General features: G+C 42.8%; 1 protein-coding gene across 3 annotated transcripts; it reads left to right on the forward strand.

Annotated features, from left to right (window-relative positions):
• Positions 1–439: 439 nt before the first annotated feature.
• LOC131231952 (nuclear poly(A) polymerase 3) lies at positions 440–8,964 on the forward strand. Of its 3 annotated transcripts, none has more exons than XM_058228370.1 (10): positions 440–927; positions 1,036–1,113; positions 1,996–2,103; positions 3,805–3,867; positions 3,957–4,118; positions 4,933–5,046; positions 5,648–5,710; positions 5,816–6,118; positions 6,433–6,597; positions 7,984–8,964. In XM_058228370.1, exons 1-10 carry the CDS (start codon positions 673–675, stop codon positions 8,356–8,358), a joined length of 1,686 nt encoding a protein of 561 aa, XP_058084353.1. In that variant the 5' UTR covers positions 440–672; the 3' UTR covers positions 8,359–8,964. The 3 variants fall into 3 exon arrangements, with proteins under 3 accessions (XP_058084353.1, XP_058084354.1, XP_058084356.1); XM_058228371.1 differs by having other exon boundaries at positions 3,960–4,118; XM_058228373.1 differs by lacking the exon at positions 3,957–4,118.
• Positions 8,965–17,587: the final 8,623 nt, after the last annotated feature.

Here is a 17,587-nt window from a genome sequence, read left to right on the forward strand (position 1 = left end):
AAGTTTTGAATATACTTTATTTTTGATCACATGTTCTAAAATGAGCTCGAAAAATAGATGAACCGAGTGACTTTATAAAAAAATATCGTACTAGCTCACACAAAATTTTTACACAAGTTATTTATAGCCAAATGCTCTGGTAGAAAATAGAAACCGAAGAGGCGCTCACGTACGTGCTCGAGTCTCACTGCTAGTAGAGACTCTATTAATCGGATTTAAGTCTTGCCATGTCACCTATGCAAATGGCATGTTTTCATTGGAACACGCCATCTTCGCAGGAAGCTCCTGCGCGTGACTTTCGCAGGAAATCCGCGTCCGTCTGACTCGTTTACAGGCATCTCCACGTCATCACGAGGACATTTTCGTAATTTCAGACTGTTTCTTAGACCAGTACCGATTTGACACGTGTTCAATCGCCGACTATATAAATCCAAAACCCCCTGCTCCTCTCCCTCTACTTCCTTCACACGATTCCCATTTCAAAAAACAGAGCGCAAAAAGATATAAGAAAAGCTCCAGATTTCAATCTAGGGTTTCTGTTTCTGCGATTTTCTTCATCAATCTCTGTATTTCTCTGCAAGATCAAACCTTTCTTTCTTCGATTCGTTGAAATCGATCGTCTTCCTTCAATCTCGACCGTCCTTTCCCCTTCTTGGATTTCTCGTCCTGTGCATGGCATATGCTTATCCGAATCAAAGGAGGATCTTGGTGCCTGGACCTCAATTCGTCGATCCACGGACTGCGATCCACCCATCTGGTTTTCTCCCCACGCCGTTTGGCGTCATAAACCCTAGTTTTCGGCTCCCGGTCCCGCCCGTCGAGGTTTTAGTTCCAAACGGTCCTCCAGTTTTCGCTCCGGTCCGATTCGCTTTGAATCCCGCTGTCTTGATCCGGATGGACGAGCAAAGAACACAATCGCTGCTTCAGGTATAAGAAGTTTCAGTTATTTCCTATTTATTTTCTTTGAATTAGTTTATTCTTTTGATGTGATGGTTGGGGTTTATATGTTCTTTGATTGGGGTTGTTGTTTTGTAGTTTATGGCAAAAGAAGGACTCGTGCCATCTCCAGAAGAGGAATCAAAGAGGAGAGACGCGATTGTGGAGCTTAAGAAGGTTTGCTGATTCGAATTTAGATTTCTCAGTTGGAATATGATTTGATGGTTGATTTAGTTATTTTGATTGAGATTGGTGTCTTAGTTATTTGCTTGGAGGCTGACATGGTCATAGTGTCTATGGAGTGTTGGTATTTCATCTTTCAGTGTAAATTAGCCGAAAATGCATTGTGGTTTATCATCAAATTGACGTTGTTGTTTATTGGGTATTTGGGGTTTATAGTATTATAGTTGGACGGTGGGTTTGTATGTATTTAGCTATTTATGCATATTCTAGTTATTTCTTTTTTACTTGTCTTGTTTCATGAGATGTTGGAAGGGAAGGGAGGCAGGGCGGGAGATATCCCAAAACCGAAGTTTTTTTAATTTTATTATTATTTAATTAATCAATAAAGATCTGTTAACAGATTTCATGTCGTAATTAAATGAGATTAGGAAATCGACTTGGGACCTTTCCATGTTAACCACAATGAACAGTTGATCTCAAATTCTATAACCATGGTGAGTGGTTATATCTTGAGTATGGCTTCTAAAATTTTTAATTGTCATGTTAATTTTATTTATTTTTTAATTGTTTGATGTAAGATCCTGGTGCAACTTCTGACTTGGTTGACCACTGGCATGTGAGTAGGGGTGGATCCCCTCTCTCAACTGGGGCACAATGCGCTTCCTTTCTTGTTTGTTAAACTTTTGCGTTTGCTTATTATAGCATGAGTGGAGGTTTATTGCTATGAATGCCTTGTTTCTGTAGAACTTCACACCATGTTCAATTGCCATTTATTTTTGTTCCTTTCATTGTCTATGATTTCAATCATTTTATGTTATTGTTTCATCTATTTTAAGGAGCTATGATAACACTGCATTTTGTTGTATCATCATGTAGATTGTAGTGGCATGGGTAAAGAAGGTAGCTTGGCAACGGCGACTTCCAAAGAATCAGATAGCAAGCACTTGTGCAACAATATTGACTTATGGCTCCTATGGCTTGGGAGTAAGTACTTTGTTTTTCCCAGCCTGTTCTTTCCTTAGTCTCAGGAGTGAGGTTTGGTACTGGCACCATTATTCTATTTAACATTTTCACTTTTTGTGTTTAAGTATGGAAAAATCATTCATGTGTAATGATATATGATTCATGTTAATAATTAATTGGCATATATATGCCCTGTGTGGAAGTTGGATATGTAGTTGGAGGTGAATGTAGAAGTCAGTGGCTCGAGAATTTTGCCAAACATTGTCAGATGCATTTGATCCTGTTTGCTTACCTATGCCTTTAGTTGTGTATTGAGAAACCTAAGTCCATACGGCATACTAGTTTGGAGAGGCTCGAAAGGAAGCTATCCATATGGAGGAAGGAACAAAGAAACTTCTGAAATAATTATGTCAAGAAATTGTTGCTCTTATGATGATTTAGTGATCATCAACAGCTCACCTAAAATTTGTAGCAGGGATATGACAAGAGAACAGTAAGAATTGTGATTCCCACATAAAAAGATGAAACATTGAGATTCTTTGATAATGGATATGGTAAAAGATTGAAAGTAAAATCTTTTAGTAGTAATATCTACAATGCATATTAGGGGGTTTTGAGTCGGGTTCTTTTGCATATTTGGGAATGGGTTCCTTGATTTTCCGTTGAGAACGGGTTCTGAGTGAGTCTTGGGTTGTTCCCAGGCCTTGCATCAGGTATTTCCCACTCTTTCTCTTCTGTGTTGTCTTTCTGTTCTTTTTTGTTGTTTCTTTTCCTTCTTCTTTTGTTGGCTGTTGGCGTTAATAAAATTGCGTCTTTCAAAAAAATAAAATAAAAATACAATGCAGGAGAGTCACATTCGAATAGTTTTTCTTTGACACCAAGAGAACAGATGCAAGCTTGAGGGCGAGGACAGTGATAAATATTTGGCTTGATAAAAAAACATAAAGACCACTTAATAGAAAATAAAACAGAACATAAATAGAAGCCATCAAAGATGACACCTCAGTGGAGGTGTCTGACGTGTTTTACTCTCTGATGTCATCACCAGGACACTTTGTCTGCACTCCCCTGAGTGTTGTGTCAAGTGCTCCAATGACCGAAACCCTAAAAGTCTCCAGGTACGTCCTCTCACTGGCCTGGACAGGGTATGAATGGAATGGATTCTTGCTTGACTCATAGAACTTGTCAGCCCACCTGGAATGCATCATTTTTTTTTTCTCAAAAAATTCGGTGGATAATGAGATGCACCACAATTCATAAAGAATCCTGTTGCAAATTGCTACTGCTACAAGTACATTTCTGCTTGCCCACCATTGAACCCCATGCTATGCACCCATTCCTAGTGAAAGGAAAATGCTAAAGTAGGTTACCCCTGCATATCTTTTCTTGTTGAAATTTGCTTACCTCATTACTACGTGCTTTATTTTGTTCCCCATGTTTCTTATTTCAACAGATTTTTTTTTCTTCAATTGACAACTTGAATTTTTTAAGCCAATAAAATAGAGCCATAAAGTTTTAGGGATGGGCAGTGAATAGAACCTCTCCTTGCTCTCCCTTTAGTGAGAGATATGGCTGTTTCACTAGCATACCTATGAGTTATTGGTTGTTCTCTCAATTATCTTTCAGTTGCTGTGCTGAATGCTGCATTCGTTTTCTTGCTTATATGTAAAACTGTTGTTTCGTTTATAGATTCTTATACTAAGGCATTTACCATTCATTTAGGTTCATGGATCAGAATCGGATATCGATGCTTTATGTGTTGGCCCAATCTATGCGACAATGGCAGTAAGTTCCTGGACATGCCCTTTGGTTTACTCCTTAGTTATCTAGGGTGGAAATTTATCGCTTGATCTGTTATTTCATAACTGTGGCAGGAGGACTTTTTTATTGTTCTGCGCAATATGCTTCAAAGTAGGCCAGAAGTATCAGAGCTTCACTGTGTCAAGAGTGCAAAAGTTCCTTTAATGCGTTTCAAATTCAATGGGATCTCAATAGATCTTCCGTATGCCCAACTTTCAGTAATTTCGGTTCCTGAGGTAACTCTCTTGAGTTTGCATTCCCTTTTGGAACTGCTGTAGAAGGCCTTATGTTTCTTTGAGACTGCAATTTTTTCCCCCGTGATCAGCAAGAAAATTTTATTCAAAGAGAAAGGGGAAAAGGTAATGGACAACAATGGATGAGAATTAACAAACACTAGCGATTTGTGTAGACACTCCCAAGCAAAGCCCATCTGATAATGAATTCATTTCCTGGAAATATGGATCGAACTGTTGGGAAAGAGGCTGCCTAAGACTTTCTCGTTAAGAAGAACTCTATGTTTCTGAGAGGTGCAACTTGATCCTGAATCCTGGAGAGGAGGAGAGTGGTTATGACAGTTGGAGATGACCCAAAAATCCTGGATTTTGCAACCTAGGGGTCTCTGTTGGAATTGAAAAGTGTGGAAGTCCTGGATTTTGATCCACTATGGAATTGAAATCCAGGATTTTCAGGGGTGCTAAATGACCTCACTTCTACAAATCCTGGATTTCAATTCCCAACTACCTAAAATCCAGGATTTGGTGGAGGTGCCAAATGACCATTTATAGAGTTTGTTCCGGAAACTATTGCTTTCTGGCATAATTGAGTAGCTGTACACCTGTGGCTCTGAGCATCTATAGCCATGGTTACTTAAAAAGAACACAGTCGACGAGGAGTAGGACAGTATAAATGCATGCTTCATTCTGTTTCTATTTGTTTTTGTTATTGGTATTATTATTTTGCAGCATACACATGTTTTTCACTGTTCCATCACTGCATACTATCCCCCGCTGCATGCTATAGAAGGTTAACTTGCTTAGTGTAACATTGCAGAATGTGGACATCCTCAACCCATTCTTCTTACAGAACATTGATGAAACAAGTTGGAGAAGCTTGTCTGGTGTACGTGCGAATATACGTCTCCTTCAGCTTGTCCCAAACTTGGAGGTACTGCTCGAATCTCTCTGTTTTCAGTGTTTATGTGGTTCTTGAACGAATGGAATGTGTTAGTTTGGGACACGCCTGCATTACGGCGCTTCTTTTTTACATTGAGTAGGTGCTCTGGTTTGTGGCTTTAAGCCCCACAGCATGAGTCATATAGCCTTAATATAAGTATCAAAGCATGGATCGGGTCTCACCTGACGTAGATACAAATACTAGCATCCTAGTTTTTTTTTTTTGGTGGCTGACTTAAGATATAGGTTTCTATATTTCAATAAGATATGTGTTTCTATATTTCAATAACAATTTTCCATCTGCTCTGGAGTTCATCTTTTCTTTAAGTGGAGACTAAGACAGATTTCCATGTTGTGAATGTTTACTGTGCTCTGTCCACATGCTTTTGTTTATGTTCAACTGTGAGTCTTTGCGAGCATGATTGCTAGGTGTAGAGATGACACTGTGTAGGTTTTTTATTTTATTTTTATTTTTATTATTACACCTTTGAAAGAAAATTTCAGAAAGATCTATTTCAGTATTCTCTGTCCTACATTGTTCAGTTTCTGTTATTGTAAATTTTCTGATACATTCTTTGCTTGGTTGTCTCCAGAATTTCCAATCAATGCTGCGATGCATTAAACTATGGGCTAGGAGGCGAGGACTTTATTCTCATGTAAGGGGCATTTCCATGCGGCATAGTTGTCTCGTATCTCTGCCTAAACTTAGTTCTCTACTAGCAATGCAAAATTTCACAGTAATATTTGTTTTTTCGTTGCAGTTACTTGGGTTTTTTGGAGGGATCCACTTGGCAATTCTTTCAGCACATATTTGTCAGAGACATCCTAATGCCAGTATCAGTGCTCTTATCTCAATTTTCTTCGATACATTTTCTCGCTGGCCTTGGCCCTCACCTGTGACTCTGCAAGATGGATCGATTCCATATAGGGATGTTTCTGATGGGCGCTCCTTCATGCCTATTATGATGCCATGTAGTCCGTATGACTGGTGCAACACTAATATCACAAGAAGCACATTTAACAGGATCAGAACAGAATTCAATCGCGGGCATAATATGACAAGGGTATGTTTCCTTTTTTACTGTGTAATGATTTGTCAATGCTTACCGTGAAAAAAAAAAGAGGCTTTCTCAATGCTTTCTTCTTAAGGTTTCTTGATGGGTGTGTTTAGTTGTACCCAATATCATGATATTTAATGATTATCAATATTATTTGCTGTGAAATTTCATGAAATTTGTGCAACCAAATACACTCTAGAATAGCAGGTATATCCTGTATTTTATTCTGTTTCTCAATTTAATGTTAAATGCTCAGTTCGTCATGATCATGAGGGGTAAAAGGTTGCCACCTTATGTATGTAAATATTATTCTTTGTCAGGATCTTGGGAAGCCGGATTTTGAGTGGAGTGATCTATTTGATCCTTTCCCATTTACAAAGAGATACACACGTTTTGTAAGGATTTTCCTCGCAGCTCCAGATGAAGATGAGTTGAGGGATTGGCTGGGTTGGGTGAAGTCACGCTTTCGAAATCTTCTTCAGAAGGTAGGCAGCAAGTCTCATATTTTCTTACTGAAGTAGATTTGGTCTATTGCCATATTTATGTTGCCGCTGATGAGGAGCTTGTCTTTTATCTTAATATTAGGAATTTTATTTTATTGTTTATTTTTTTGTCCTTGTGTTTGGGGCATGCTTTGATTTGTTATGTGAAAGATTTACTGGGGGAAAATCTCACAACCTTGTTGGAGCAACAAACAAAACTGGCCTTTTTGGGGTGTACTGTTTCTGGCCTTTGATGCTGACATTTACTTTTGCAGGCCATGATATACCTTACCTTTAGGCCCTTTTTGGAAGATGCCTGAAAATGAGTTTCTATCTCATTTTGGTTAACCGTGGTTATGTGTTAGAGAACTCGATCTCTAATACATAATTACTGTTAACTTTTTTTGACAAGTAAAAGATATTTTTATAAAAAACGAGAACAAAAACAAACAAAGAAGGGCTGAAGAGCTGAGATAGCCCCTCCGCTACTCCCCTACAAAAAGAAGATTACAATCCTTTAGTTTATCAACAGCATAAGCCCACTCAACTATAAAATAAATCACCTTATTAACAGTACCCTCTAAAGATTTAGACATGTCATTAAAACACCTCCCATTTCTTTCTTCCCACACAGCCCACCAAACTGCCAAAAGAGACATTTTCCACAGCTTTGACCTATAATTTCCAAAACTTATGCCATGCCAAGCCTGCTGCAAACCTCAAACAGATTGTGGAAAAGACCATTGGATGTTAAAGCAGAGCAGAATATCAGTCCAAATCCGATATGTGAAGGGGCAGTGGATAAATAGATGGTCCACTGTTTCTTCATTTTCCATGCAACAAAGACAGATATTAGTGATGTACATGCCCCTTTTCCTCAGATTGTCCACTGTCAAGACCTTTTTCTTGCAAACCAACCAACCGAAGGAAGCTAGCTATCTTTGGAGGAACATGGTATTTCCAAATCCGATGAGTCGATTCTTCTTCAATAGGAGGAGAGTTTTTTTCAACATGACTGTGAAAGGATTTTTAGGTTTCTATAAAATAGGGGCTTAGCTCTTCTTTATGTATACCATTGGGTCATAGTTGACTTTTTACTTTTCACCCGCATTCATTTCTATTGGATCTGAGCGCATGGAATCTTGATGCAATGGTGTGTTGATGCCCATCCCCATCACATCTTGCTGGATCGTGCATTCCTTTGAATTACATTTTGAAAAAACAAAAACCTAATTAATGGTGAATTGTCCTGTAACTAGCGATGTGTGTGTCCCATTGCAAGGAAGCATGGCTCGCATGTGCAAGATCCTCAACTGTTTTTGATGTGTGTTTATGTTAGAACTTGGAGCTTTCGAAGTGATTACTCTTTTGAATTGTAATGTGCTGCAGCTGGAGGAAGTTCAGGGATATTGTGATCCCAATCCTACAGAGTATGTTGATCATGAAGTAGCTGAGCCAAACACTGTATTTTATTGGGGTTTATCACCCAACAGGAGCAGCTTCACCGATATTGACTCTGTCAAAGAAGAGTTCATGAAAAGTGTGGACAACGGCTATCAAGGTTCTGCTTGCAGGCTCGAACTTTCCATTGTCAACGCCTCCCAGCTTCCCAAAAATGCACAAATCGATTGGGGGAATGGAAACATGTCGAAAGCCTATTGGAGAATTTCTGATTATATCCAGCAGAGACCGCCTGTTTATTCTCAGCATTTACCGTATTACTTCGTCGGGTATGCAGCAGCAGCTACTGATAGAAGCGAGTAACCGGTTGCCGGGGGTTAAAGCTACAGTAAAATGAGTGGATCTGTGTACCCGTGTACCGAGCTTCAGATTGGCTCTTGATTAGGTGATCTTCCTTACTTTTGGGCTTCCAGTATTTCTTGGATTGAACGGTCCAGATGATTTGTTTTGTAGAAAAGGAATGGTGCCTATTCCCCACTGTTGGATTGGTGGAAGGCACAATTGCACTATAGTTCAAAGAGGGCAGAGTGGTGTTTGGGGAAAAAAAATATATTTCAAGGAATTGTAAATCGCATGTAATGTTTCCAATTTTTTTGCCATTTTTTCTTTATAAAGGTTAACACAATCATCTAAAAAATCTAGGTGGAGGTGCCTTTTGTTCCTCTTGATTTGTAACCCTCTCTCTCAGTGGGAGGTTTTTCTAGAGCAATACTGTTTTTTTATTTGTCTGCCTAGGCGGAGGTAGAGGTGCCTTTTGCATCTCTCTTGATTTGTAACCCTCTCTCAGTGGGGGAGGTTATTTCTGGAGCAATACTGTTTTTATTTGTCTGAACAGGTGGGGCTGTTATAATACTGAAAAGTTGTTTCTGTAATCTTGAATTTGTAGTTCAATTGATTCATATTCAATAATTGGATAGTGCATGTGTTGGTGAAAATGGGAAGCAGTCCTGTTTGCAATGCTTTGACCCATTCCTTGGGCTTCATAATCTGTGGTCGGGTGTGCCTGTTGCCATTGTTTAATAGATATCGTAATCTCCTACTGTAATTTAAAAAAAATAAAATCATGCGGGTGTTCCATGACAGAACAGAAATATTCTTGCATTGAAATTTCATGTCATGGTTGTTCTAGAGGACAGGTATTCTCAACATGTGCCATTGTGGCATGCCTCCAATTTTGACCATCCATCAGTACGATAAACAGGGAGCTCTCCGGCCATAAAAGTAGGCTGAAGAAGGGAATGCGTGTATGTTGCTCAATGGCCCTTGAACCATTCAAAGCTTTGAATAGAAAAGTTGTTAAATCTCTGCCCTCGATTGTGGCTACTTGTGTCTTTTTCTTTTTTTTTTCTTGTGGCCCGAGAATGTTCCCCTGCCAAAAAAAAATACACTTTTGAAGTACCAGCCTGTGGGTTCCACCACAGACTCTCCTTGTTTCAAAATTTAAATTGGTCAATAAAGTGGCCACACACCCACCTGGCGTAGTATGCTCTCCATCTTGCCACGGGCGTTTGGCATGCAGTGCCTCGGCTAGCGCACTTGGCTGCTATGTGAGTACGTCCCTGACCACGTGGTCCACCTCGATGTATGCATTGTACATAGAAGATGTCCATCTATTTTTCCAGCTTATTTGAGGGCAGAGTCCCAAAAAATGAAGCAGATATAAATTTCAGGTGGACCAACACCACAGGAAACAATGGTCATTGAAAGCCCACCATTAAAAACTTCCGAGGGTCCACCTTTATTGACTATCCAATCGGTTGATAAAGTCACACAGACCCGGATGAAAGGAAAAACAAATATCAACTCGATCTGAAATTTGTGGCCCATAAAAAGGTTTTTAATGGTCATAATCACTGTTTCCTTTGGTGTGGTCCACTTAAAATTTATATCCGCTTCATTTTTGGGACCATGCACTAGAATAATATGAAAAAAACCGTTGGACGTCATGGACATACAATGCATAGATTGAGGTAGGCCCTGCAGTCAGGGTCTGGTCTCACCCACAGTGCTGGTTCGGGGACGCATCCAAGTCGCGCTCTGCCCCAGCACCCTAATAAAATGTTTGGCTGTAGTGACTGTTGAATATGGACCACTGGTCATCTTCTTCCTAACTGTCCATCACAGACAAGTATGATCAACAAGTTAGCACACAAGTGTGCTTTTTTGGGCCAATGTGTCCGCTTATGCACAGTTATCCGGATTATAGCAGTGGAATGCGAATGATCACATTCTCTCAAGTGTTCCACATCTACACAAGTGCTGCTGTCAGATATGGGGCTAACAAAAGGTTCTTTGAAAACTGTTCAGTTAGCATATTATCAGTTGTGCTGTTTTGATGTGGTTATAAACTCAATATAGCTAATTTGATTGGATAGTCAGCCGCACTCCATTTATGCATTGTATATCCAAGCCTTGGTCTGGTTTTCCAACTTATCGTAGGCGATGGTCCAATAAATAAAGCAGACGCAAATTTCAGATATACCATGCCACGGAAAACAGTAGGTAATGTTTATTGAAAACCTTTTATAAGCCAAAAATGTTTTAGATAAGGCTGATATGCTTTCTTTTTTTTTTTTTTTTCCTTTCATCTAATTTTTATGAACTTATCAATAGATTGGATGGTCAATCAACATTACGGTGTACGTTAGAAATCTTTTAATGGTGGTAATTCAATGACCACTGTTTTCTGATGTGTGGTCTACCTGAAACTTAATTCAGTTTTATTTTTAGCCCCATATCTTAAAATAAGCCGAATAAACAGAAGGACGGTGTGGATATGACATGCATACATACCACACATGGCTGGTTCGGAATCTCACCCATGTTGCGCTCCCCTTGACAGTCCAACTGAGAGTGCTTGGTGGGCTCCATAATAATGTATGTGTCCTATACACGCTATACATTTATTTTTTCAGACTATTTTATGTCATGAGCTTAAAAATAAGGAAGATTCAAATTTCATGTGGACCACAGCAAAGGAAAGAGTGGTGATCGAATACTTATTGTTAGAAACTTCTTAGCGGAAATAAAAGTTCTGAATTTAAGCTGATATATGGTTTTTTTTTTTTTTTAATACGGGTCTGCTGGGGGCATTCAACCCCCAATTTTTTCTCGTGGTGTGGTCCACTTGAGATTTAGATATCCCTAATTTTTGGTTTCATGCTTTATAATGATCCGTAAAAATAGACGAACGGTTTGGATTAAATAAATATATATCATGCGGGGCATAAACCACTGTGAATAACTACCTCGATACCGACGCTGTCAGTACAGAATCCGCGTCCGCCTGGTAGTGGGTCGGTGCCGCTCCGTACAATTGAGAAGCAACGTTAGCTGGTTTCACGAGAGAACGCATTGTTCCGAAGCTTCTCGAAGAAGATCACTCTCGTACGACGGACGCGGATTTACAGTTCCTGCGATGGAAACTTAGGTGGGCCCAAATTGATGTTTGTTAGAAATCTACCCCGTTCATCCGTTTTGTTAGCTCATTTTAGTACTCGAAATAAAAGTTGAACAGGATCCAAAAGTCAAGTGGGCCACACAAATATAATAGGTAGTTAGGAAAATTTCAACCGTTGAAACCTTCCTGGACTCGACATTAATGTTTACATGCCATCCACACGGTTCATAGCGTCATTCTTACTGGGATGAACTGAAAACACAAATATTATCCTGATTCAAAACTTTTTTGGTCTCAAGAATATTTCAACTGTATACGTTTAGTCCCAACATTTTCGGTTCATTTTAGGTGAGGTCCATTTTTTGCCCTACCATCTAAAATGAGCTTAAAAAACGAATGAATGAGATGGATTTATCACAAACATTATGGTGGACCTCACCTAAGTTTCCACATGACTTCCAGAGGCTTTTCCAGGAAATAAGGTGGACATGAAATCGGTGTCCCGCCCGGATTGGGCAGGAGCTTTGAGTAGTCACCGTGATAGATGGGTATTAGTCACATCATTAATCCATTTTTTTTGGCTATCATTTTAAATTATAAGTCTAAAAATAAGACTAATCAAAGGCTCCGGTGGACTACACAAGGTGAATTAAACTCTCATGGTCCAAAACTTCCCGGAGGCTTAGTAAGTTTTGAAGGGAGTGTTTTCTCTTTGTCCACATCCATATAACTTTATAAATAGGGATGGCAGATAAATATAAGAATGAGCTCTAAAAAAGTTTTAAGTTGAGAATCATTATCACAACTGCTTCATGTGGTGTGGTCCACTTAAGCCTTTGATTTGTCTTATTTTTGAACTTATAACTTAAAATAATACTAAAAAAATTCGATGAACGGTGTAGATAAAACCTGTTGATGCAAAAATCTGGTTCGTCCTCTTAGACCTTCGTATACCTGCACGGAAAGAGGACAAAGGAGACTCTGGCTTGAGCAGGGGACCCTCCGATGCCAAAGTCAGGCCTGGATTCTGGGTCTAAATGTATTGAGGAGTTTTGAGAAAGAATTTTAGCCTTACCCCACAAAACGATGGAGGTTCCTCTTTTATAACTGCAGGAGCATTTAATCGTACGAGGATTCTTCCCCTGATATCGTGTGCGGGATCCTCTCCTGGTATCACGGAGAAAGGATCGTGCCTATCTCCAGTCTTCGTCCGATCCCGTGAGCTTCGGGGTCGGGGATCTTATTCCGAGATATTCGGGATGAGGCTTTATCTTGCGCTGGCCGATCCGATAAGAAGATCGGCCCGATGCATGCTCGGATCGCTGATGTGTCGTCCGAACCAACTTAACTTCTGTCTCGGTTTAGTGAACCATGTCTCAGATCTGACACATCCTTTGGTGACCCGAGGCATTAAGTCCGAGTCTCCGAACTCTGTATCTTTTGTCCCCAACAGTAAGCCCCCTTACTCCGTGTGTTTCATATGACACTTAGGAGTAGCGAGTTTTGAGTCGGTTCATAACTTAGTCCGAGACAATAAGTAGTCATTTAATGCATTCTGTGTCACCTTTGACGGGAGACGGTTCAGTCTCTGACATCGCATGCGCCGACAACCGTCAAATCGCTCACCCCGCCAATGAGGGTTGGACACGTAGCAAGGGCATTATTGTCGTCAGTCGACGTGCGCCACGTGTCGAGTGGGGGAGTCGATGCAGGCGTCCAATCATTTCTCCATTAATTGCTTCCGCCACATGGCAATCTTATAAAATGGTGGGGGTCCCGCATTTCGAACTTCTACTGCCATTCCCGCTTTGCATTTCCTTTGGAGCTTTTTCGGTCTTTCGTCTTCTTCCTTTCCTCTTTCTTAACCGCAGCTCCTTTCGCCATTTCCGTTTTCCTTCCTCCCTCAGGTGAGTCTCCCCTTTCTCTTTATTTAGTGATAATGGCGGATAGAGTCTCGAAGTCCCCAAGAGGGAGTTTCCGGAGATGAAGGCGAAGCGCAACGTTTTGGAATGTTGCGGAATCGCCTTCCTTCCTGACAGAGATAGTAGTTGATGCGAACGCCGCTTTTCTTTCTGAGAGGGTCACTGGACCGGCGGAGCGCCCTGCTTCCGTTGATCCTTCTCGTGGTGGGTCGTCTTTAATAACTCCGCCCGGGAAGGCCTAATCTTCCAAGGGGCATGGAGGAAGAAGAGGAGGAGGAGGAAGAGGAAATGTTGATTGCCGAGGGAACCTCTGGACCGGTTCCTGTTGATGAGTCGGCACACGCCGAGTCTGAAGGAGAAGGATCGGGGGTGATCTAAGCGGCCCAGTTCCTTCAGTTTTAACTGAGGCGGATTTAGACAGAATCCGAATCGGGTATCACATCCCCGAATCGGTTATCACTTATCTCCTCCGTCTGAATGACTTGCCGGATCATCCTCCTGCTGGGGCGGTCTACCAAGTCTCGATGCAATGCGGCTTGCGTCGGCCCCTTCAGGCCATTGTCCGGGGAGTTTTATCTCGTATTCAGATTGCCCGGCAAATAGTTCGAATGGGTGGAGGAACTTATTCGGGTGTGCGGTGTTATGGGCTGAGATAGAACAGCCACCGCTAACAGTCGACGAATTTCTCCACTTATACCAAGTGCGCATGAACCCGAACTACCCCGGCTTTTATGTCTTCTCTGCTTGGCGGGGCGGAGGCGGCTCCCTAATAACCGACCCTCCCACTTCCAACAAGCATTGGAGAGAAGCGTTGGTTTTGGGCATGTGGTCGCTGGGAGATGGATGAGTCCGGGCCCTGCGAGGCCCGTGTTCCTCGGACATTCCAGAGGGCAGGTGACTTGGGTTTTCTCTCTCTCGTCCCTTTTCATTTTTTGTAATATTATGAGTCTGAAGGACTTGTGTCCAGCAGATATCCCGAAGAAGCGGCCGAAGCTCGGCTCCAGTGTCTTGGCTCGGATCAAAGAGTTGAGGACGTTGGACCCGGCAGCTAGATCTTGGAAGGAGCTTTTACAGCCGGAGCGTCTTCATCCGCAGGTCTTGACTCGGCCGTCACAGGTAATTGAAAATGTGTCTTCATGTATCTTCTGAATTTTTCCTGACTTACTTCGTTTTTTTTAAATTATTTTTAGATTTGCCCGAAGCTCGACCCCATCTCAGGATTGTTCCCGAATCGGCCCCCTCGAAAATGACTGGAGCTCGTCCTCCTCTTAGGGCGGTTTCGAAGTTAAAGGCTCCTCCGCGATCAGTTCTTCTGTCGGAGCCTCGGCCGCCGAAGAGACAAAGAGTGGTGCGGAAGGAGAAGGAGCCTGCGAGTTCTTCTGCCCCTACTGTCGTCGTAATTTCTGACCCGGAAGAAAGGGTGGAAGCGACGGTGGCCGCAGCCTCGGAACCTCAGGCGGCGCCCGACTCGGGACACGTTGCGACGGATGTTCCGAGACGGGAGGAAGAGACTAGGGCTGCGTCTTCCAGAGGGAAAGAAGAGACGAGGACTGCATCCTCCAGAGGGGAGGAAACGAACCAAGAAGGGCCGTCCGTCCTGCAGAAGGTGGTGTCGGGGATGGTTCCCTGGGCCTTAGCCCATGGGAGCGAAAAAGAGTTCATCAGTCTCTACAACGCTCCTTCATCGCAAACCATCGGCCATGCAGCAAGGGTGCTTTTTGAACTCGCTCCCTGCTTGATTAAGGCCAGCAAAGAGTTATCTTCGACTCATCGGCTGCAGACTCTTCTGATAGGCGAGGCGGCCCTTGCCCGGAAAGCTGCCGAAGACGCAAAGGCAGAGGCGGCTTCCTCCAGGAGAGCCCTCGATGAAGCGCAAGCCGAGGTTACTCGGGTATTGGCTCTCCTTTCCAGAGCTGAAGAAGAGAACCGACGAGTTCTCGCAGTCCATGCTTCTTGTGCAGATGACTTGGCTCGGACTAAGCTTGAGGCGGCGGAGCATATTCAGCAGGCCAACGAGAAGACTCGGGAGGCTGAGAAGGCTAGGGACCAAGCCGTCCAAGCTTTCCTTGAGTCAGCGGAGTTCGAGGATGAGAGGGATCGCTTGTTCCAAAGCGGATATCTGGAATGTGTCAAAGACATAAAGAAATCTTTTCCTGACCTTGATCTCTCAGAAATCGAGGGAGGAGGAGCCTCAGAATCCGAGAATCCGGACGCCGCTGCTGAAGTCACTGCTGGGGATGAGGCCGGCACATGCGAGAATGCTTCGGGTACCGTTCTTACCGGAGGACAGTAACCAGGGCCCCTTGTGTTTTTTTTATGTATTCATATGTTATACTCGCATGTGGTTGATGAATGAAAGAAAACGCTTAGTTTTATTCATTTGACTTAGCTTTAATCTTTCTTAGTTCAGAGTCTTTAAACATTGAGTACCGAGCTAAGGATAGTAAATCTTGAGGTGCTCAGCGTTCCAAGGATGAGGCATTGGTTGTCCGTTTAGATCTTCTAGCCGATACGTTCCTGGTCGGATGGTGCCCGAGACGATATAGGGTCCTTCCCAATTGGGTCCCAACGTACCCGATCCAAATTCCTTGGTATTGAAAAATACTTTTCGGAGAACCATATCTCCCATTCGAAACCTCCTGATCTTAACTCGAGTATTATAGAACCGAGCCACTTGTCGTTGTCGTGCCTCCGTGCGCAGCCGTGCCACTTCCCTTTGTTCGTCCAGAAGGTCGAGCCCGAGTATAAGGAGTTCTTCATTTTCTTCCGCATTGAACGAAGTGATTCGAGCCGAAGGTAATCCGATTTCAACGGGAGTGACGGCTTCCGAGCCATATGCGAGTGAAAAGGGGGTTTCTCCTGTGGCGGTTCGAGCTGTAGTTCGGTAAGCCCAAAGAATTTTAGGGAGCTCTTCGGCCCATGCTCCTTTGGCCCGGTCAAGCTTGGTCCGAAGATGTTGCTTGATAATCTTGTTAACCGCCTCAACTTGTCCGTTAGTTTGAGGATGATGAGGTGAAGAATAGACGTTTCTGATTCCGAGGTTGTCGCACATCTCGCGAAAGCTCCTATTATCAAATTGCCTTCCATTGTCTGTAATAATGGTACGGGGTACTCCGAATCGGCAGATAATGTTTCTCCATACAAACTTGGTGATCTTCTGCTCGGTTATTTTAGCTAATGGCTCTGCCTCGGCCCACTTCGTGAAATAATCCACTGCTACCACAGCAAACTTGGTCTGACCTTTTCCCATAGGGAGTGGACCTATGATGTCGACATCCCACTGTGCGAAGGGCCAGGGACCAGTCATCGGCGTCAGTGCCTCGGGGGCTTGCCTCGGAATTGCCGCGAACCGTTGACATTTGTCGCATTTTTGGACGAGCTTGCGAGCGTCGTGTTGGATAGTGGGCCAGTAATATCCCTGTCGTAGGACCTTGTGGGCGAGAGATCGCCCTCCAGAGTGGTTTCCGCAGATTCCTTCATGGATTTCACGTAATACATAGTTCGCCTCACTGGTTTGAGGCACCGCAGCAACGGAGCGTAGTAACCTTTCTTATAGAGGGTTCCGTTGAATATGGTGTAACGGGAGGCTCGGATTTTAACTCGTCGAGCCTCGGCACGATCTTCAGGCAGCTTTCCCTTGTCAATGTATTGGCGGATTGGATCGATCCAGGATGGTTCCGAGTCGATGGCATTGACGGCCTCGCTAATTGGTTCATTTATACTCGGCTTATCGACGTATTCGACAGGGACGGACCTGGGTATATCATCTTCATCGGCGGAGGCGAGCTTTGCTAATAAATCTGCTTTGCCGTTTTCTGTACGAAGGATCCGAGTGACACGACAGAGGTGACATCCATTGATAAGTTCTTTTGTTTTCTCCATGTATGCTCTTAATTGGTCTTTCCGTGTCTGGTATACACCGGTAACTTGATTAACAACCAACTGAGAATCGCTGAAAACACTTAGGTGCGTGACTCCCATGCTAGGCGAGTCGGAGGCCGAGTAACAACGCTTCATATTCTGCGCAGTATTGTTCGACGCTTGGAATCCAAGTCGTAAGGCATACGTATGTAGGTATGATCGGGAGTTTCCAAGCCAGCCCCACTTGCTTTCGAGTTGGAAGAACCGTCGACAAACAGCCTCCAAGGAATAGGGCAGGGTAGGGTCGGGAGCGGTTGTTGTTGGAACCGCAACATCCTTTGACATATCG

This window comes from Magnolia sinica, chromosome 17, assembly GCF_029962835.1.
Source record: "Magnolia sinica isolate HGM2019 chromosome 17, MsV1, whole genome shotgun sequence".
In the NCBI taxonomy this organism is placed as follows: Eukaryota; Viridiplantae; Streptophyta; class Magnoliopsida; order Magnoliales; family Magnoliaceae; genus Magnolia; species Magnolia sinica.